At 38.7% G+C, this 23,373-nt stretch overlaps 1 protein-coding gene across 3 annotated transcripts in view; it reads left to right on the top strand.

The window, feature by feature from the left end:
* CDK8 (cyclin dependent kinase 8) overlaps window positions 1-22,788 on the top strand; it is a 57,984-nt gene extending 35,196 nt beyond the window's left edge. The window contains exons 5-13 of one of the 3 annotated variants that reach the window (XM_060234772.1): window positions 1,470-1,527; window positions 3,806-3,937; window positions 7,898-8,041; window positions 8,715-8,784; window positions 9,350-9,422; window positions 12,423-12,520; window positions 14,562-14,640; window positions 19,457-19,612; window positions 21,802-22,788. In XM_060234772.1, the coding sequence (XP_060090755.1) occupies window positions 1,470-1,527; window positions 3,806-3,937; window positions 7,898-8,041; window positions 8,715-8,784; window positions 9,350-9,422; window positions 12,423-12,520; window positions 14,562-14,640; window positions 19,457-19,612; window positions 21,802-21,927 (936 nt within the window). In that variant the 3' untranslated portion in view covers window positions 21,928-22,788. Of the gene's footprint in view, window positions 1-1,469; window positions 1,528-3,805; window positions 3,938-7,897; window positions 8,042-8,714; window positions 8,785-9,349; window positions 9,423-12,422; window positions 12,521-14,561; window positions 14,641-19,453; window positions 19,613-21,801 lie in introns of all 3 variants that reach the window. The other 2 variants (XM_060234771.1, XM_060234773.1) reach the window with 2 other exon arrangements.
* Window positions 22,789-23,373: the final 585 nt, after the last annotated feature.

The following is a 23,373-nucleotide window of genomic DNA, read 5'->3' as shown; positions in this document are numbered from 1 at the left end:
GTACAGGTGAGCAGAGCAGAATGGCTAACCATCCCCTGAGTTAGTAGCAATCACTCCTCTGTTCTTGAAAGAACAGGGAGAAGAAAAGGAAGGCTGGGTTACAGATCATGAGACTCTTCCAAACCTCTCAGAATGAATCCCCTTTACTTAGTAATTTTTTAAAAATGGCATCCAGCCCCAATTTATGTTGTTATTCCATCTTTCTGTGAAATACTTATTTCCTTGCACAGTATTTGCAATGTTGGAATTACCTTTTTGGCTGATCTTTATTAAATATCTGTTGTACCACTACTACTAGCCAGGTTGCTTAACAGTGCTGTATAGTAGGTATAGGGGTTTTTTAGCTAAGGGCACATATTTTAATGGAACTGCATTTTGGCCATCTTTAACCCTGTCCAGAGTCATGCATATCCCTTTTCAAATCAGCTCTTCACTAATTTTTCACACATTTAATGCTGCCCCTGTTACGATGGCAGGTTACAGCTGTTCATATCAAAGGTGTTTTCATCCATCCAAAGCCTTCCTAAGCTACTTTTATCAAACTTATTTTATGCTGTCTTAAAGGTCAGAAGTATGTGGTCACATAGCACTTTCACAGTTGTGACAATAATGATAAGTAAAAAATTGCCTTTATTGCATATTTAAATGATAGCCTGCTTCAAAGCTCTGTGCTCTGAGTTGTTGATGCTAGATTTCTTTTTTTTTCTTTAAAAAAGTAGTAATTTCTTCTTCAGATTTGAAGTGGGGGAGAGGTCTGAGAGCTGGATATACTACTTTGTTTAGACCACTACAGTTAAAGTTACTTTATATAACCTAAGATAGCAACGTGTTAATATTGTGATTCTCCAGCTCTTTCAAAAGTGTTACAATTTTTTTTGTCATATTATTATCATTAATATCATTGAGGAAGAAAAACAGTGCCCCAAAGTAAGGGATTTTAAGAAGCCTTAATAGCAAGCCTTTAAAATCCAACTGAGGGCTGACAATTCAGAAAAAGAACCTAAAAACATATCTGCAAAGGGGAAAGTATCTGTAAGGCAGTGTGTTCTTGAGGGCTAATTGGCTGATTTTAAAAACTGTAATTCACTTCCATGGTTTTGGAATCTCTAGCTTTATTGTTGAATTATTATACAGCGATTAGTTTAATTAATCCTGGAAAAGATGGGGAAAAGATTATGTTCAGTACTTGCCTAATTTTGGATGTTTTAGAGGCAGGGAAAAGCAATAGTTTTTATGGGTGAACTCTGATTCTTAACTGAGAGAGAAGAGTTACTGAAGGGAAGCTCTGTAACAGAGAGTAGCTCCAAATTGGCCAAGAAACTTACTCCATGTGTAGCCTTGTTTACAGGCACTATTTATATGATACACCACTGCATTTTAATTTGAAATTGGAAACATCTGCTAATTTCAGGCACAAATGTTTAGGTTTATCTTGGTATATGTATTGTGTATTTATTTTTTTTCCACAGAAACCTGCTAATATTTTAGTTATGGGTGAAGGTCCTGAGCGAGGAAGAGTAAAAATTGGTATGTTTATATCTTTGATAAGTCCCAGTGTAGCATTTAAGACAGAATGTTCTAAAGGTTTAGTTGCACAGGTCAATAGTACTGTTAATGCTTTCTGGATCTCAGACAAAAACCCCATCAAATGGAAGGTAAACTCTATTAATGGTGGACGACATCAGGCAGTTTGGAGGGATAGAGAACAAGGGAAGTCCTAAAATTTCCTTTACTTTCACTGAAAATTATTGTTTCACTGAAAATGCTGAGTAATAAAATCTGGTGTTAGTGAGGGCTGGGTGAAGTATTGAGATGGTAGGCTGGTTCTTCAATTAGAGGAGGCAAAGAAAAAAGCCCATTAATTGAGGGAAATACCCAATAAAGTATATCTTAAAAATAGATGAGAATGATGAAAGTATAGGGGCAAATGTTGGTTGTGAGAGCTTTTTATACTTTAGAAATCCCATTATTTAAAAACTCTATAAACAGTAATTAAACTTTAGTCCAAGAATAAAATCCTCCTCATAGTGTAACCCATCATCTCACTGATGTGCTTGGTGTCTTGAGGACATAAGTGAATTGCACCAAGGTGATACCCAATATGCATTCTGTATAAAGCTAATATAACCCAAAAATCCATATTGAATATTTAAAGTTTTTTTTCTTTTCTCTTCCCTCTGACTCCTACTTTGAGATGATTTCTTTTTATAGCTTACATAGTATTCCATGGTTACATGTTTTTTGGTTGTACGAGGCTATTGATCATTAATCTTCTAACCAGGGAGCCATTTTTTTGTGCTTATTGCTGGCTTTCAGCTATTTCCAATTGAAGTCAATGAGTGATTCATTGTTCAGTTCAGAAGGAATAGAATCAAAGTAATGCTGAACACTCTAGACTCCAAGTTTTGTAAACAAACACAGCAGTACTAACACTGGCAGATTGCAGTCCTCTTGTCAGCAAAACATAGACAGTGAAGGGTATGTCAGTGTCTAAATGTATTTAGTATTAATTATGGTGATGTTGCTTGTGATACAACTTATCCATTGTTAACTAGAAATTGACCACCCATTCTTTCTGCAAGCAGTTTTTGCAACATTCTGCTCCCTGGATTGGTTACACTTGCTGATGGACAGGAAAGAGCCCTTCCCTGTGAGTCAACAGTGTGATTAAAGCAGAAGACTCATTTTACTTGGACCACCCCACTCCAGAGTGCTAGACCTGCATTTTTAAGCACAGGTGTTTAAATATAAACTCTGCACTCTATCTCTATACAGCCATAAAAGATGGTCAGCTTGGTTTTATTTTTACCCCTAGCAACTACATGCTTGTCTTGCTTTTCAGTAGATAAACTTGCAGATTGCTTCCAACTATTAAAATGAAAATAATACAGTTTTTAAATAGGTCTATGTATAGAAAGATATGCATTCGGTTTACAGGAAAAGTTAAAGGAGTTTTTCCTCTGGTGAACACACAAGATCTGCAGCCTTTGCTCCATAATAATATAAGCTCTGTATCCGTAGAGATGGTTCATTTTCATTTGTGCCCAAAACCGCAACATCAAATTCTCATGTATAAAGGAATTTGCAAGCAGGAATGCATTTTGATCTGCGCTCTCAAACAGGAATAATTTACAACAGCATTAAAATCCAGAAGTAAAATATTTCTGTTCTATACAGTCTGCATCATCCCTCAATTGGACGGTTCAGAAAAAATATATATACTGCCAGAGTAATCTGCTACTTGAGAGCATGGATGTGAATGCACTCTGTGTTTAGTATTCAAGTGAATAAAAACTACTGAAATGAGAAAAAGTGGCAAAAATTGGCAATAGTTCCCAGTTAGGCTTGAAGAGAACCAAGCTAAATTGGTCATCTATCCAGCCTCTCTAGGCTTCTTGTATTAGTATAGGTGAAATATACAATGTTCCTAGACACCTGGGTTGTCTAATAATTTGATTTTTTTTGTCAGATTAGTATATCACCTACCCTGTTACACCTTCTCTTTATATTTTAAAAAATGTTTGTGGCATTTTCCAGTGGGTTTGATTCTCCCCTACTAGTCTGGGTTTCACAGCTTTCTGAGGACTTGATGAGCTTTGATTCAGAACACTGGCGAATCCTCTGTTAGCTATGACTTACGATGCTACATTTTCTCAATAATCTTGGAAGAAGTTCTGTTAGGTTGTTTAAGAGAGACTTCAAAGGCCTTCTTTCTACCAGAGCGTGTGAATTTGAACTGAGTCAGTTCATAGTAAGCAGGCTGTATGCTAAAATGTAAAGCACTTTTCCCTTCGTCCTTTTGCAGCTGACATGGGCTTTGCCCGGCTATTTAATTCACCTTTGAAGCCTTTAGCCGATCTGGATCCAGTAGTTGTAACATTCTGGTATCGAGCTCCAGAGTTGCTGCTTGGAGCAAGACATTATACCAAAGCTATTGGTAAGTTTCACGTTGTTGGTGCAACAGATTATATGTGATTTATCAAAACAGCATATTTATATTCTGGTTATACCAAAGTGACTTTGCATGTGTAAAAAAACAAAAATCCATCTAAGAATACATTTTGAACATGGAGAAGAAATGTGTTGAACTTTGTTTTTGTTTTTTTCTACATCTTGCTGAAACTTTAACATTTATAATGTTTATTTTACCTGTTAGCTGCCTTGGTGGATCTGATGAAGGGAGAAAGCCAGAGTATAGAATTTGTAAATAAATTAGTTGCCCAGACTTGTGAATAATATAAAATAAATCTCAAATACTTGCAATGTATTTAATCATTAACTTTTATTTCATATGAATCTTACTAATTAATGTCTCTAATATTGATTATGATGCACTCTACTTGGGGCTACCCTTAAAAGAGCATTCAGAAGCTGCAGATGATGCAAAACACTGGGGCTAGACTGCTGGGGGGGAACCTGCTGGGAGCATGTGACCCTAATACTACAGCAATTACACCGGCTGCTGATCTACTCCTGCGCCCAATTCAAGGTGTTGGCTTTGTATACCCTACATGGCTTGGGACCAGGATATCTGAAGGACCATCTTCTGCCATACATTCCTGTCCAGGGACTGAGACCGCAGAGAGGGGCCCTCCTGAGTGTCCCACCAAATAAAGCACATCTGGTGGGCACATGAGAGGGCCTTTTTGTTGACAACCCCACAGTTATGGAACAGCCTCCCCAAGGAGAGCCTCCTAACCCCCTCACATTCAGTCTTTAGAGGGCAGTTGAAGACAGTCTTATTTAGGACTGCATTTGATTAAATTACTGTTTTTAATTAACATTCCTAATTGAGATTTTAAATTGTGGCAGTTTTCTAACAGTTTTTCGTTACGTTGTAAGCTGCCTTGAGTTCTGCAAGGTAGAAAGGTGGCTAATAAATGTTTTAAATAAATCTCTTGTGTTTTGGCTAAGAACAAGGGTAGGGTTTTAAATGAATAAATAATAAATAAAATGATTAATGTCTGTTATCTAAGAACATAAGAGAAGCCATGTTGGATCAGGCCAACGGCCCATCAAGTCCAACACTCTGTGTCACACAGTGGCAAAAAATTTTATATACACACATACACTGTGGCTAATAGCCACTGATGGACCTGTGCTCCATATTTTTATCTAAACCCTTCTTGAAGGTGGCTATACTTGTGGCCGCCACCACCTCCTGTGGCAGTGAATTCCACATGTTAATCACCCTTTGGGTGAAGAAGTACTTCCTTTTATCCGTTTTAACCTGTCTGCTCAGCAATTTCATCGAATGCCCACGAGTTCTTGTATTGTGAGAAAGGGAGAAAAGTACTTCTTTCTCTACTTTGTCCATCCCATGCATTATCTTGTAAACCTCTATCATGTCACCCCGCAGTCGACGTTTCTCCAAGCTAAAGAGTCCCAAGCGTTTCAACCTAAAGCATGTGCCTACTGTTGAACAGCAACAGAAATGTTTTGATTCTGTCAGTCTTATCTAGAACTGCAAGAAATCTGTTTTGTTCTAGTTCTGCTAAGGGGAAAAAAAACAACCCACCTGACAGCATCTTTTCAAATGCTCCTTCACTTTTTTCTCTTCTGTCCAGATCATAGAATCTAGAATTAGCTATGCACAAGCCCCTTAGAGGCAGATACTTTTGGTTTCTATACAAGTCATGTATACATGTAGCAATTTGACCTCAAGAATAACCTTATGAGAATAATTCCTTGTTAACTAATTCATAGGTCAATATGATACTCCATTATAAAATACAACAAAGTTAGTTCATTTCACAGTTTTGGCAGATTTTAACAGAAATAAGTGCTATCCAAAGACTGAATCCTAATACTTTGGGGAGCTGAGCTGTCCCTGAGCTAACCCAAGGCCTAGTTCACAAAGACTCTTGAGGTTTAGGAGCAAGAAAGTCTTGCAGTTCCTTAACTTGTCTGAGCTTGAAGATGCTTTCCAACCAACCAAACATTAGAAAACCTCCCCTTCTTGTCCTCCAGCTGATGTGGAGCAGTACTAGGGATGGAGAAAAATGAGATGGTTATCTCTGTCATTTACTTTTCTCCTGATTTTCTTTGAAGGAGCTTAAGGCATTGTATTTGATTCTTTCCAACTTCATTTTATCCTTATAACAACCTGGTTGGTAGATTATACAGCAGGAAATTGACTGTTTCAGTAAGATTCATAGGTGATTATTTAAACATGGGCCTCCCCTTTCTTAATTAGGTACTCTGCTACATCAAGTGTACACTGTGTAACCCACCTTGAGTCTCAGTGAGAAAGTGGGCTATAAATAAAAAATAAAATGTAAAGGTAGTCCCCTGTGCAAGCACCAGTCATTTCCGACTCTGGGGTGACATTGCTTTCACAACGTTTTCACAGCAGACTTTTTACTGGGTGGTTTGCCATTGCCTTCCCTAGTCATCTACACTTTCCCCCCAGCAAGCTGGGTACTCATTTTACCGACCTTGGAAGGATGGAAGGATGGGTCAACCTGAGCCAGCTACCTGAAAGCAACTTCCGTTGGGATCGAACTCAGGTCGTGAGCAGAGAGTTCAGACTACAGTACTGCAGCTTTACCAATCTGCGCCACAGGGCTGCTAATTAGCCCAATTAGGCTTGGAGTGCTTACACAGCACTCCCCATCTTTTTGAGCTTGTGGGCACTTTTGGAATTTTGAGGACAGGGAACTGACATCACCGCAAAACTACCATGGGCATCTGTTGCAAAATGGCTTCCACTGAGTGAAGGGGCCAATTATTAAATGTTGGGAAGCTGCAAAGTCAACCATCTTCCCACACTGGAGACAGCTGCCTCTGAATGAGGTGCTTCCTGCAAACACAAAGATGATGCCTCTTTGCAGCACAACATCCTCCAGTGAGGTAGAAGGTCTGGACTACCTTTGGGGAAGAGATGGTTTATTGAGAGTAAACAGGCACCAGGATAACTCACTGGCAAGGCTCACTGGCTTACATAGGAATTCAGTTTTTGGATTATTTGCTTAAGAAGTATGCTCAAGTAATTGAGGATTGCATCGATTCTTGCCTTCTCCTGTCCCCAGACTTGAGGGTTTCCCTGGACTGTGTCCTGTGAGATAATGCATACTATCCCTGGATACCTTAAAGATCAGTCTTTGGGAACTTTCTGCTTTGTGGTTCCATAAACATTCCTATTTGTGATGACAAACGTGAAAATTACTTTAAAACAAGAACCAAGTGAAATAAGACCAAGGGTTTGATTCAGTATAAGGCAGCTTCGTATGTATGTATGTATGTTCAATGCATAGATGTTCCCAGAAATGAAGTCATGTATTTAGCTGTTGCTTCTGTAACATCTAGTAAAATTTACCTGACATCTTTGAACTTCATTTCCCTGTTGCCCCTCTGTAGTGTTGGTTGCTTTTGATGGGAATGAGGAGCAGGGGGCAAGAAACAGAATGTTGTGATATGACGACATGAACAATTTATAGTAAAGTTCACAGATGGGAGCTAAATGTTCAGCTGCTCTTCATCCAGAGATGCATTTTTAATATAACATTTAGGTTGGCCTACGTTGTGCTAGTGGAACAAGTTTTGAGTGCATGGTGGCTCATGCTTAAATTTTGAAAAGAAAAGTGGAAAGGAAAAAGCAGCATTAGAAGAAATTTGATCAAAGGTTAAAAGCTTTAATAGTGTGTCTTGTTTATTTAATCCAAAGAATAAAACATTATTTCATATGCTGAGGTCTGGCATTGTGATATGTTGTATGACTGAAGGGCAAATCTTGAAATACAGCACAGTTAAGATTAAAATATAAAAAAAAAATTTCCAAATCATTTAAAAGCTGATTTGATTGCTGTGAGAGGCTGTATGAAAGCTGTGCTGCTGTTTCTAAAACCATGCTTTTTCCTTTTAGAAAAATATGTTTTTCTCTTTCCTTTTTGTAAAGATATTTGGGCTATAGGGTGTATATTTGCAGAACTACTAACGTCAGAGCCAATCTTCCACTGCCGACAAGAGGATATAAAAACTAGTAATCCGTATCACCATGACCAACTGGACAGAATATTCAATGTAATGGGATTTCCTGCAGGTATATATATGCTGTTTCTTCTACTATTGCAACCAGGATAGAGTTGTTGGGGGTAGCCTTTTCACATTAATTGTCAGAACAATAAAGCTATTAAAATACCTTTAATGTACCTTAAAAGCTCAGTTTGAAACAATGTAATGCTGCTATAGAACATATTGTAAACTGTGCAGCACTGAAATACATTGAACATTTCGCTATCTTAAATGGATAGAGGGGAAAGTTATTTATATTTATTCCCATGTCTTGATGCTATTTTTAAGTTTGAACATTTTAATGTGACAGATATAAAGCAGCATAATTTGAAGGCTGAACTTGTATGTTTTCAGCATACAGTTTATAATAATGCCTTGTGGCTGTTGTAGAACTACCACATGTAATTACTGCAGTGGGGGCGGGTTAATTGGCAAGCAACCCTCAAAATAAACATTTCAAAAATGAATAATAAACGCATGTTCCATATTTGGAACTTTGATGCAGGTATTGTGGACAAAATGAGAGAGAGAGACTTTCTCCACTCTTAACAGATTCATCAGAGATGAACAAGAAAGAAGCACAGTTAAGCAAATGTGGAAGAGTTAGAGCTAAGATAGCAGTTCTGAACATGGAAGTGATTTTCTTCTGTTTTCTCTGTAAAGTAAAGCAAGTCACATACTAATAAATGCTCACTTCATAGATAAAGATTGGGAAGATATTAAAAAGATGCCTGAACATTCAACATTAATGAAAGACTTTAGAAGAAATACGTAAGTTCTGCACAGATTCAGTAGCTCACATACTTCATTTTTTCTTGTCTTGGACTCCCACATGAAGATTTTTCTCCTAATGTTCTGCTTGAATTGCAAGAAGAGGGAGAGGTATGTCAGTTTGCACTGGGCATTAAGACAGAAGCAGCAAGAAACTTGTACTGCTTTTTAAGATGTACTTCCTTATCCCCAGATTCTCTGTCCTGGCAGAAAATGTGGGAGGAAAGGGATGGGACTGGCACAGCATTGCCAACAGTAATTTGACCTCTAAGTGTTAAATTCACAATATTAATTTTAATGGCTTTTTAAATGGATTATGAGAATCCTAACTACAAAAACCTACAATATTTAGAGGGGAAGAACTAAACTGTTGGTTACTAATAGTTTTTCAATCTTTCCCTCCCTTGATTGCATGCCAGATCTATGGTCATGGGAAGCCATTCAGTTTAGAGTAACTGAGCAAGTAAGGAAAAGAGTGCCATAGGTTTTATACCGCTCATCATAAATATACCTTCTGTTCGGTTTGATGTTGAAGATACTGACACTATAAATCAACTTTTTTCAGGTATACCAACTGCAGCCTTATCAAATATATGGAAAAACATAAAGTTAAACCGGATAGCAAAGCATTCCACTTGGTAAGCTTTTATTAGGATTATGCTGTCCATGGGAATTTTTACTGTCTCTAAAAGTATTGATTGGAGACCTTTAAAATTTTGTTCATTATACCCACAATTATGGAAAAACTTTCTCAGAGAGGCACACTTGGCCCCCCTCACTTTTAATCTTTAGAAGCAATTGAAAACAGTTTTATTTAGGACCGCATTTGACTAATCTAGTTTTTATTTATTGGCAGTCTAATGTGAGATTTTAAATAAAAATATTTTGTGTTTTTATAATTAATGTTTATTTATGTAGCTTTTATTGTGTTTTTTATAATCATTGTTTAATAATATTGCAAGCCACCTTGAATTCTGCAAGGCAGAAAGGCAGCTAATAAATGTTTTAAATAAATGAATAAATATCTGCACACAGATCCGTTTATTGAAGAAATGAGTAATTGTGAGGTTTTCTGTATTTAGTCTTTGCTTTATGTCTGCATGTTTTTAATCAGTGGAAATATCTGACATTCAGCCACTTCCTTAATCAGCACACCAGAACAGTATTGCTGGAATGTGTGCCTTTGTTGGGGAAATAAACACGCTTCATATTTTTAATAGCTATATTAAATCTCCAAGGTAGTTTGAAAGTCCATAACCATGTATTTGTCATGTGCTCAGAATTAGGGTCTTGCTCAGAATTCCCTGACATGGTGCCCATGGCAGCCCTGACAGCTCCTCTCCTCCATTTTATTCTCATGACAACCTTATAAGATACGTTATGCTTTGAGTATGTGACTGGCCTGTGGTAACCTAATGGGGTGTCATTGTAAGATCAGACTTTTCCTGGCTGCCCTCATTCAAAGGAAAGTTTTCCACAGTTGCAGTACCAACTGCATTGGCTGGAGCAGCGGTCCCCAACGACTGGGCCCCCGGACCGATACTGGTCCGTGGCCCATCAGCAACCGGGCCACCAGCTGAGCTGAACCCCCCACAGCCTCCCGCCCCCCGTGCTGCCACCTCCTCCTCCCGTGTCGCCTTCTCCTCCCTCTGTGTTTGTTATGTTAAGGCAGGGAAAGCACCTTCCCGGCTCTTTAAAAGCTCACCTCCCTCCCCCACAGCAGCAGCTGATCCGTGGGGGAAACCGGCAGCAGTGGCCAGCGACTGCTGAACAAGCCGCGCTGCCCTTGCCTCTGGAGGCAAAGGCAGCGCCGCTTGTTTAGCAGATCATTCGCTGCTGCTGCTGTGGGGGGCGGGGGGAGGAAGCGAACTTTTAAAGAGTCAGGAAGATACTTCCCCTGGCTTAACATAATGAACACAGAGGGAGGAGGAGGCAGGGCAGCTGCGCGGGGGGGGGTGAGGAAGGCCAAATTCAGTTCCCCCACCCTGCCGGTCCCTGGTGCCAAAAAGGTTGGGGACCACTGGGCTGGAGAACCATAGGATTGGTAGGCACCAATGTTCCCTCTAAGCTGCAGAGTCTTGTGAGCAAAAATTCTACTTTGTGAGTTACTGGCATTAAAGTTGTGAGCTACTGCATAAATTATTGTGCTCTGGAGCTATTTTTCGTGAGCTAAGACAAAAATGTGATCTGGAGGCTAAATATCTGTGAGTTAGCTCACGCTAAGTCAGTTTAGAGGGAACACTGGTAGGCACCTGTGGTTCTCTTAGTCAATATGTGCTTCCATTCTTCCTTTAGGCCTTCCTTCTTTTTATTCCTCCTTCTCTTTCTCCTTCTTTCCCCCCAGAATATTCTTCATTTCTTTTTTTTCCTCACAATCTTTCTTCCTCTTTCGTTCCCTCTTCAGACTTTTTTTTTTGTTTCTTTTTATTCCATGGTCCACCCCACCCACCTTTGGCTTCCCTTCACGTTTTCTGGGATTATTTTGCAAACCAAGCAGAGAGACATTAGGTTTGGCTCCACCTTGCAACAGCCATTTTGGGGTGGCACACATCACTCAATTTCAAAATCCCAAAGATGTCCACAGGCTCAAAAAGTTTGGGGACCAGTAGTCAAGACCTACATTGCCTAAAGGATCAATGTGCATGAATTATTTAATAATTGCATGTGAACAAGCTAGTTTTATGTAGTATATCTAGTAGCTGTGAGTTAATTCTGGAGGTAGATGGACAATCCTTTCCAGTTTAAGTACGAATTAAATACAAATTCACTTTATCTTCACAAAACCATGAAGACATGCCCCTAAGGCTGGTGCCATACACAGTTTTCAGAAAAGAAAGATTATCCTAGGGAAAGTCCGCAGCGCAGTAATCATCATCATCATATAATATAATTCTCCAGACAGATTGGTCATGGGTTCACCTAAACTCCCATTGGCTGAACTGTCTGTCACTCAATCTCAAGGGAGAGCAATTCCCACACTCCAGCCCCAAGACAGACAAGGATTGAGCCACTGCTTTGCAGGGTATTTTTGCATGTCTGTTAATGATAAGATGTTTTGGAGAGCATTAATTCATAGGGTCACCATAAATCAGAAGCAGCTTGGCAGCACATCGCAAACATACACACACCCATGCTCTAAAAACTCATTAAAATATATTATCTTTCCCCTCCATTAGCTTAAATCCAGCCATCAAAACCAACCCAAATAACAAGATCATGATAAAAGCGCTAAAAAGGTGTTTATTTGTAGGCTTGGTGTGTGGGAAGTATGATAAAATCATCTTAGAATCACAAACTGGAGAATGGAGGAATATAAAGTTTAATGGGACTATGTCTTTATAGGTTATAATTGCACACTGAACTGTCTGCAGAGAAAATTAAAAGTGCTGCATAGCTCATAGCATAGATGTGATCTGTTGTGCAATCTACTTCTGTGACTAGAAGCATTATTCTATAATGCAGCTTCTTCAGGATTAGTGTTATCATAGACCCCATATTGATAATTAAATTTTCAGGGTATTAAGGCATATTATTGTGTTTCACTGTGAAGAGGCAACTTCATATATTAAGTTGTAATGCAAAAATATTTTTGTAGTTAATTTCATAACACTGAATGTTTTATGTTTAAATTTGTTTAGCTACAGAAATTGCTTACTATGGACCCAATAAAGAGAATTACCTCAGAACAGGCTATGCAGGATCCTTATTTCTTAGAAGATCCACTTCCAACATCTGAGTAAGTAGTCAGTTTATTAGCTAAGCCTGTCCAGGGGAGAGTGAATATGGAGTAGGGTTGTGGCAGCTGAAAATAACAGTAAAAGAAATTTCAAGAAGTAAAATAAATAAGCTTACCATTTATAATAAGCTTTACCATTTGCCATTTTTAAGTAATGTCCTCATTAATCTCTTGTTTTATGAGTCTTTGATCCTATTATTCATAGCACTAATCCTATTATTCACTGACAGGTTGATTATGCATGCTATAGATCTTCACAGGCAACTGCAAACTGCCTGCAGGTCCAGTTGTCTCCTCTCAAATACCAGATGACACTTAACTAATTGGTTTATTTTTCTTTGTAAGTTCAGTAGGTGGACAAAAGCACAAGTGTCTGCCTTCAGAGGGCAAAACCGTAGTCTGAACTGAAGCATAATCACACTTTTTAAAACCTAAAAATTATTTGTATCATTAGGAACAGTGACTTTTAAAAAAAATCCTAATTAATATAGTCCAGACTTATAATTGACTCATGCCTAGTCTTTTTGTGACCTTGAGTACTGATTTGATTCATACATCCAGTTTTCTTCTTGATTACAGTGGGGAAATGGCCTTTATTTCAAGGATACATCCCAATATTTTGAGCTTTAGGTCTTTCAAAAACCCAACAACCACACACTTGATTATAAAAGCTTTTCTTTACTGTTGGCAAATGACAGGTAGGAGAGGGGAAGTCATTTGCTTCTGAATATAAGCATGAGGATTTAAAGCCATTTCTGAAAACGAACTTCACTGGAGCATGTCAGTCTTTATAGCCAGTCATCAAACTGCTAACTTGGTATTGTTTAAATTGCCCTTAGCAAAAGCATTTTTCTCTTTAAATCTTGGCATTTCAACTTGTTAGAAAAGTAATAAGCAATAAGTAGCTTCAGCGGTCACTGGGAAGACTGTGTAAAAGGTAGTAGAGATGACTGTCAAGGAGGTTGTAAAAGCACTCCTCAGATGTAGAATTTTGTGGATAGAAATAACATACTGAAAATCTTATATCTGTGAGGTTATGTTTGAAAGCATCTTCCTTAGCAGTTTAATTAAAAGGACAAAAAATAAAGTGGGGTATATCAAGCTTATTGGAATCCTTCTAGATCAGAACCATTACATTTCCATGTAATTGGTGCAAGAGGTAGATCCAGGTGGGCAGTCGTGTTGGTCTGAAGCAGTAGAACAAAGCAGGAGTCACGTCGCACCTTTAAGACCAACAAACTTTTATTCAGAATGTGAGCTTTCGTGTGCATGCACACTTCTTCAGAGGGTATGTCTTCGCGATAAAAGAATATGTTCTTCCTGATTTAGAAGATATAGTCTGGTGTTTGTCTTAACTGCATATATACTAAAAATTGAGATATATCAGCTTAGTCAGTATTGGTTTACTTATACAACCAGAAGGGTGTAGAGACTGGACTTGTAGTGAAGGCTGCATCACAAGGGATGTTATAAGAAAGGACAGGAAGAGAAGGTGGTTCCCAAATCACAGTCTCTTCAATACTATGAAATTGGACAAGACACATCAAAGCATTTTCTAGCTGGGAGATATGATAAATCTCAGGAGTCATCATAAGTTAGGAGTAAATGCATTTGTCCTGCCTCCCTCATACAGAAGGCAATCAGGCCTATGAAGGCACAGATTTGAAGGCAATATTTAGACAATAAAGTACATAACTATCTCTGCCTGACAAGTAGTGTAAGTAATTCTTCATGTACATATAGAAGACTTTGATAGCTCCCAAAAGTAGAAGTATAATCTCTTGGAAGGCTAGAGTTACTCTGTAAAATGGCAAGTGTCTGCTATAGCAAAGCATAGCTTCAACAGCTGTAAAGGTCATTTGCTGCTGTTATTAATCATGGGTCATACTTAATGTTTTATTTAACATTTTTATGCCATCTGCTAAGATAGAAATGCATCATTTATAGAGGTGGGGAGGGGGACTAACCTGTGGTTCTAACTAATTTCATATGATAAATATGGTTGATTTTTCTGGTTGTTTTTTGTTTGGTTTTTTGGCAGTGTGTTTGCAGGTTGTCAGATCCCATACCCAAAACGAGAATTTTTAACTGAAGAAGAACCGGAAGACAAAGGAGATAAAGTAGGTATTGAACTGAAGTAGATATTGAACTGTGATGGGAAAAGTAAGTTTGCAAATGTGTGCTAAATGTTACATGCTACTCTATGATTAACTGGCAGTTGTATTTTTGATCATGTTAATGTTTCTATTTGCAGAGATGGAATACTTTTTTATCACTATATCTAATTCTCAGCATGGCCAATTCTGTAGATAATAAAATCCAGAGACTGAAGCTATAAACAGACAAGACGGATATTTCTACAAATACTAAAAAAGGCCCCAGTTTGTTTAAAAATCTGAAATCTAAAATAAATAATATGGTGGGTGTTTTTTTTTTAAAAAAAAACCCAAAATAACAGAAGCAGCACCTGTACCTTAAAAAAAAAATCAAATTTCTTCAGGGGCTATTGTTTGGCATTCACAACAACACTTTCAGCATTGATGACTCGTTCATATATAGCCTTGTACAGAATTGGATAAATCCATAATCCAGACATCAAATATTGGAATAAACTGAATTTTTAAAAAATCAGTTTCTAAAACCAATATAGAAAAACAGTGATTAATATCTATAGTCCATAGATTTGACATCTCCAGTGACTGTACTTTGAAATTAAATTGGACCCCCCAAAAATTTTGGTGCCTGATTTGGATGTATTTTTCAAATAGCATACCAAAAATTGTGTATACTTTGCTGCACTTACTTGATGTATTGGGTTGCATATGGATTCAATTCAATTTATGTATGCAGAGAAGCTGCACAAAACATTGTATTAATGGGAAAGAACAGAAGGAAAATTAAACTTTTGACAAGGATGTAAGCAAAGAAGTAACATTTAGCACATGTCTCTTTATTATGGAATTCTGAAATATGGTGCTCAGCTTCAACTCTGTCTTGAAGGTTGTGATAAAATATGTTAAAATTACCAAAGTGTTTTGAGAAAACAGGTGATAGACAAACACAATTTAAGCAATCTTGGGGTGGGGCAGTCTTCAAGACAGGGAGGCGGCTCTTCTTGAATTTATGCAGAGCAGCAAAGGAAGTAGCCAGTTTGGTAGCAATTTGGTTCTGCTCATTCAACAATTATTTCTTTCCATTCTCCCTCTTCTTAGGATGGTGCAGTTTGGCATCTTTCCCCATCAAGCTGAAGCTTGAGGAGGAAAAACACACACCATTCTTATACTGGAGTAATTCATTAAACTGAACAAACAAATAAATACATACATTCCCCTCCTTCACTCATAGACCTTAGGGAAGTTGATTCTTCATCTTTGCCGGGGAAGAATGCAAGAGCAGCAGTGTCTAGAGCAGGGGTCCCGAATGTGGTGCCTGGGAGTTCAGTAGCACCTGCTGACACCTTTTCTGCTGCCTGCTCAGTGTTTTCAGGATGTTGGTGGGGAGGGACAGTGGCTCAGTGGTAGAGCATCTGCTTGGGGAGCAGAAGGTCCCAGGTTCGATCCCTGGCATCTCCAAAAAAGGTAAATAGGTGTGAAAAACCTCAGCTTGAGATTCTGGAGAGCCGCTGCCAGTCTGAGAAGTCAATACTGACTTTGATGGACCAAAGGTCTGATTCAGTATAAGGCAGCTTCATATGTTCATATGGTGAGGGAAGGTGGGGCTTTTGCCCAGTAAGGCTTCTGATTGACTACTGGAGATTTGATTGACACTGCAGATTTTTTAAAAAATGTTGCTTTGGCAGCAGCTTACCACCACAGCAAAAAGAGCTACACTGTGTTACTGAAACTGCACTATGGCAATCATTTTGTGGCTGGCTCTGCTTCCTGTTGCAGCCATTTTGTTGCTGTGCACCACCATGCCTTATTAGAATTCCAGATGTGCTCACAGGCTCAAAAAGCTTGGGGGCTCTGGGCTGCTCAGGGTTAGAAGCTGATGAACAGTTGTGTTTTCTCTGTTCTTCTCCCCTCTTTTAGCCAGGAGAAAGCACTATAATAGCCCCATTCGTGGAGTTTCTACCAGCTAATTTATGGAAAATTTTCTATCAGTACTCCCTTTTCTTCTCTGTGCCTTTAGCTGGGAAAAACCAAGAGCTTCAGCATTCTGAGGAATTTTAATTAGGCACAAAACACAAGAACAGACAGATGAATCATTTTCTCTCTTCTTTCAGTGTGCTTCTCCTCACCACTGGCCAGGAAAGAGAAGATTGGTGGTAGTATTTTGAGAGATTTGATGTCCATAATTTCACTACCATTTGCTTTACTTGAAAAAGAGCCATAACATTGAATATTGAGACCACCTTTCTCATCATCTTGGAGGCAGGAAGAACTTGGTATTTCCATTTGCTCTTTTTGATGGTGCCCTTAATCTTCAGTTCTTTCCTGTCTCCACCACGTGGGCAAAGAGAGTTCTGCTTTTTTTCTTCCTCTTACTGCTTTTTGGTTATCATTTCAGTTGCAATTTCTTCATCTGTGTCTGTTTTTTAAAAGGTTATTATCATTCATATTATCACCTTTTTTTCTTCCCAACTTTCCCTGCCGATCAGTTGGCTTCAGCTGAAATGACTGGCATTCATCAACAGGCCTCAAAGGCCACAGCTCCACGGGATGAAATACATTTAGAGAGATATCACATAGAGATAAGATACGAGGGGCAACAACACAGCACTCTAATATGTTGAGCCAATCGGATGATGTCTTTACTCAGTTTTGAGTCACATTTGTTACCACTTAATCTGCAGGTTGATCTCTTTTCAAGTTGGTCTCTTTGCCTCCGCAGAGGACCATCAGCTGACCAAGTTTTTCTCTCACTACTGCTGTCAGAAAGCATATGGGATAGACACCCTGAACAGCTTATACCCAACAGAATTCCTTTGTGTGTTTCCTCCAATTAACCTAATTCCCAAGAGCCCATGGAAGTTACAGCACCACAAGGTGGAAGTGTTGGTTCCTCAGTGTCCAAGAAGCTCATGTTTTGCAGACCTTCTGAGATGGTCCACCCAGGAATTATGGCATCTCCCAAGTAACAGATTTCCTCTTACCAGAACCAATCCTCCATTCTTCATATTCTTCTAAACTCCAGCTTGGAATTGAAAGGCAGAACTTCATCTAATTAAGCTAATTCAAAAATGCCACTTCTTGCCTCCCTTATCAGCTAATAAACTTTAGAATACCACATGGCAGACCTTCTGTTGATTATTTGAATTCCCTAACACCCCACAGGTGGAATCCATCCTAGATTTCCTACAAGAAAGTTTGGAGAAAAGTCTGGACTTTGAGCACCTTGAAGTACTGACAACCATTTGTATCATTTGATATCATAATGAAGGAAAATTATTCCCACACCATCTTCACATTTGCATATTTGTAGATTCCTAAGTAGAGTATCATTAATCAAACTTCGCAGAATTCACAGGTTGCCCACCTGGAACCTTGATAGAGCTCTGCCAGCACTAATCAAATCTCCTTCTGAGGTTTTGGCCACATATCTTGAACGTTCTCTCACTTACCTCTCTTAGAATATATTGCACGCTCTGTTAAAAGAGAGCTATGTATATTACATACTGACATTGGTGCTCTATATAGATCTCCACTGTATTTCTGACAAGAACTCTGTTTTTCACAGGGCAGAAGAAGTCATCCTTCCTTTGGTCCCAGTCCTGTTCAGTAAACAGGATCTGAATGGGACAATGTTGATGTTTGTAGAACTCTTAACTATTACATCTCTAGAACCAAAGAATCAGAAGCCCTGTTCGTGTTCTTTTAAAATCCTCTCTAGGAAGAACAGTCTCTTCTTTTTAATCCAACTGGCATTAGGAGTGCATATGCTATTTGAAACAATCCATGGAGAACAACCTCCAGAGGGCATAACTGTTCATTCCCTTAGTTTGGATATGGGGAGGATCTTTTCTTACTTTTCTTGTTCTTCAAAAACTTCTGCAAGTGTCCCCACTCCCCCCAGTTTATCTCGGTTTTTAGGGTATGAATATAGGGGCTTTTGCAGACCTTCTCTTAGTCTAGAGCAGGGGTGGCCAACTCGGGAGCCACTGTGGCTCTTTCACACATATTGTGTGGCTCTTAAAGCCACCACTGTCCCATCAGCTGGCTTTGAGAATGCATTTAAAGTTAAAGTTGCTTTCTTTCCACCTCTCCATCCCCCATCTATTTGCCTTCCTTTCTTCTTTCCAGCTCTCAAATATCTGGCATTCATGTCTTGTGGCTCTCAAACATCTGATGTTTATTCTATGTGGCTCGTACATTAAGCAAGTTTAACCACCCCTGGTCTAGAGTCTCAGAAGAAGCCCCTTCTCCCCTTGTTGCTGCACTGTGGCAGCTGTCTGCAAGTAAGAGGAGGTCTCTTTCCATCTGGAAGACTGCCCCATTATTCATTCAATAAGAGTGAAGCTTCATGGTAACTCTTATTTCTAGCCTTACAATTGATTTTCCATCTTGGGGAGACCAATAAAAATCCCAGCAGTGTATGGTTTTTTTATAAGATGGCTCCAATGTCAGAAAAAATGCAGCTGATTCTAATTTTAATGTTCATTGGTTTTGACTAAGACTGCAGTTATCAACATATAAAGTGTAGCCTATATAAATTAGAGTAATTATGTGTAGGGTAGAACTTTATTATTATTATTATTATTAATTTTATTTGTATCCCGCCCTCCCCGCCTAGGCAGGCTCATATTATTACATGATAATGATTGAATGTTATGAAACTACTTTGATTGATAATGATTGAATGTTATGAAACTACTATCGTAGGTATTGAAATATTTAGGTTTATACATCATGTAATCTTTTATGAGGTTTTGTGTGTGTTCTGTGTGAACTGCTTCTGAGTTATTACCTTACACTTTGTCTTCAACCAATTGAGAAGAACCAGCAGCAGCAGCAGGGCAATAACCATACAAATGGAACTGGTCACCCAGGGAACCAAGACAACAGTCATACACAAGGGCCTCCCTTGAAAAAAGTGAGAGTTGTTCCTCCTACCACTACCTCAGGTGGACTTATTATGACCTCAGACTATCAGGTATCTGTTTTAAACTTTTGTATTTTTTATGTTATACTACAAATCAGTATATCTGATTCTCAACATGGTTAAATCTTAAATCCAGAGACTAGCAATGGACAACACAAATCTTTCTACAAACCTGAAAAGACACCAGGTTTCCAGAATAATACATCATGGGGAGGGGTTAAAAGCACTCAAAATAATGGAAGCAGCATTTATATTTTGGCCTTAAGGGTGGACTTATCATAGCCTGGTCTGCTAGCAGCTTCCTGGCTATTTGTTACCACCCAGCTTGCATGACTCACCCAAGCCTGACTGTTTGCAGCTGTTCAACTGCTGCCACCCCATGAAAGCCAGTGTAATGTAGTGGTTAGAATTTTAGACTGGGATCTGGGAGATCCAAGCTTGAGTCCCCAGTCTGCCACAGAAATTCACTGGGCCAGTCACACATTCCCAGCCTACCTTATGAGGTTGTTGTGAGGATAAAATGGAGAAGAGAAGAACGATAAAAGCTTCTGTGGGTCCCCATTGTGGAGAAAAGTGTGATATGCATGCAGTAAATAATATAACTGAAGATGGCCTTTGGCCTCTATGCACTGTGTGTTGGCCCCCCAGAACAGCAAGCTGCCCACTGTATGAAACAGGATGCTAGACTAGATGGGCTGCTAGTCTGATCCAGCAGGGCAGTTCTTATGTTCCAAAGTATGCTCCTCATTCAGAAATGATTGTTGGATGTTCTGAGTTAATTTCTTTTGGTCATTTTTGAAATCCTTGTGGCCAGTCTGACAAATGCCATCTGTATCAGGTTCAAAAATATATTAAATTGGGAAGTGGAGAGGGGTTTTTTGTCTGGGGGGATATAGGAAAAGATCTAACTTTTTAAATTAGAAAAACCTAACTAAAAACAAGTTTCCTTCAGTGATCCTGATATATAATGAGAAGCATATCCAACACATGGACATAATCACATGAAACAAAAGTATCTATTTTATATATATGCATGGAAAAATGGATACATGTTCATCTGTAAGTATTTTTTCCCCTCACAGTTAATATAGGGGTACTAATATGCCTTTTTAAAAGGGCTGTACAAATTCATGGATAATTTTATCAGTTGTGACAGCTAGATAGGAAACTCTGTGGTCAATGACAGTATAGCTTCAGTTAACAGGAGCAGAGTATGATAATCATTGTGTTTCTGTTCTCCTGGAGAAAACAGCTGCTTTGGAGAATAGACTCTGTGGCATTATACCCCCCAAATGGGTCCTGCCCCCAGGCCCAATTCTCCATGAATTTGCAACAGTAATTCCTACCTGCAGGACTCTCCAAAGAAGTGATTTTACAATAGAGTACCATTTTATTTTTGACTAAAAAAAAAGTGTTGAAAGTACTCTTTTCCTTTGACCTATCTACTGGTGTGGTCTGAGTGAGTTAAGTATCATGTACTTTCCAAACCTAGAATATACCTCATGGAAAGGAACAGTTAATGAGATATGTATAAGTGTTAGTAAAAATCTGCTTCCTGAATCTCAAATTCCAAGTGAAATTCCATACACCACAAAAGATTGCATTCTGTTCTTTGCTTTAGAACAGGGGTGGCCAAACTGTGGCTCAGGAGCCACAAGTGGCTCTTTCATACACACTGTGTGGCTCTTGGAAGTCCCAGCACCCAATTGACTGGCTTGGAGAAGGCCTTTGTCTCTTTAAATCACTTCTCAGACCCAAGCCAGCCAGCAGCCTGGAAAATGCATTTAAAGTTCAGGTTGCCCACTTTCCACCTCTCTCTCTTCTTCCCTCCCTCCATCTATTTGCCTTTTTCCCCTCCTTTTTTGAAGCTCTCAAACATCTGACAGTCATGTATTGAGGCTCTCAAATATCTGATGATTATTTTATACGGCTCTTACGTTAAGCAAGTTTGGCCACTCCTGCTTTAGAAATTGCTTTGAGGGAGATGATCATGAAGTGTCTTTGAATCTCGAAATAGCTATTAATGATGTAGAAGAGTTCAGAACACAAGATGGGTAGCTTTTTATGCCCTCAACATCCTGTAATATTTGTATCCTAAGGAGCCTGATTAAGTTCCTATAGCAGTGGTTCAAAGGAAGAGGGTATATAACATTTCTTGATTCACTGCAGGCTACCGAATGCGCAGCAGAATTCAAACAGCAGAACAGTCTTAATTACCTCTTTCCCAATGTCTCTTTCAGCGTTCCAATCCCCATGCTGCCTATCCAAATCCTGGACCAAGCACATCGCAGCCACAGAGCAGCATGGGATATTCAACTACCTCCCAGCAGCCTCCACAGTACTCTCACCAGACGCACCGGTACTGAGCTGCACCTGGATAAGTCAATGCACTGTTGCTAAGGCTGCAGGACTGGCCGTGCTGCTGTCTGCCTGGAACCTGGCTTGGGCTGCAAGAATGTACTGTAACTATCGCATCTTCAAAATGTCTGATAGCCAAGTTCCACTACTTTTCACAGGTTGGGGGTAGTGGCTCCCTCAGATTGTACCCGTTTAAGGAGTTAGACTTGAAAAGAAAGTACTAGCACAGTTTGTGTTGTGGATATGCTACTTCCATAGTTTACTTGACATGGTTCAGACTGACCAATGCATTGTTTTCAGTGACAGTCTGTAGCAGTTGAAGCTGTGAAATGTGCTAGGGGCAAGCATTTTTGTTGTTGTGAATTCTATTGATGTTAACAACATTATCTGACCAATAGTACGCAAAATCTCTTAACTGGTATTTGAAGCATACAGTATGTGTTAACAAGATGAAAAACTAACTGTGGCTCCAATTGAGAAGATTTTGATATACATTGATTTTTAGTGACTTTTTTGTGGGTTGATTCATTTTCCACACTGATCAATGTTTTATGACCAACAAATTTGCTACAAGAAGATTTTTTTAAAAAAACGATATAAAATGAGCATTTTCCAGCAGATTTACAAGCCTCCCAAAGATTAATTTTCAACATACTTTTATTTTGTTCTCAAATCTATGACTTGACTGGTATTAAAGCTGCTATTCAATAGTAAATGAGTGTGTTATTGAGATAAACCTGTTTGGTCCAGAAAACAAACTAAAATGATTGTCATAGATAGTGTTTTATTTTTTCCTGTTGGTGTTAATTGATTTTTGAGCATGCTTTGGAATTTTAAAAAGCATGAATGACGCTCCCTGCAAAAACAAAGTGCGGCATTCGTTCAGATTTTTTTGTCACAATTTTTGAGAGCTGACTTGATGTAGTGGTTTTTAAATTCTGTTATTTTTGAATATGTTTGCACGTTTGTTTAGGGAGCACCCTTATTAAAGCAAAGGATTAAGGTGTTAGGAGAACCTTAGAATTTGAGGAAAAACTATACCATACAATGTACTGTATCAACTATTTTACATGAATTACACAGGTATTCTGAATTTAAAAAATCAACATTGTTAAAAACAAGGTGTTATGTAATAAAATTATTTTTCATAAATCTGCATACGAATTTTGCCCATTTTATTGTTAACTGATGTTAAAAAGTATATATACTATATATACCCCCAAATGAATAACCAAACTTTCTAAATGAGGAGAAGCATATTTTGGGCTGTATCAACAGGAGTATAGTGTCCAGATCTAGTGAAGTGATTTAGCTGATTTGTTGTGGTCAAACACATTAACTACTTTGGGCACCCATTTAGCTAGTTTTTGTTCTGAAACAAGTTTTTTTAAGTCCAGTTGAAATAAATCTAGAAATTTAGTTTCATCCAAAAGCACCTAGAGTAGTAGAACCAC

This window comes from Heteronotia binoei, chromosome 3, assembly GCF_032191835.1.
Source record: "Heteronotia binoei isolate CCM8104 ecotype False Entrance Well chromosome 3, APGP_CSIRO_Hbin_v1, whole genome shotgun sequence".
In the NCBI taxonomy this organism is placed as follows: Eukaryota; Metazoa; Chordata; class Lepidosauria; order Squamata; family Gekkonidae; genus Heteronotia; species Heteronotia binoei.
This window is presented reverse-complemented; position numbering and strand designations above follow the sequence as displayed.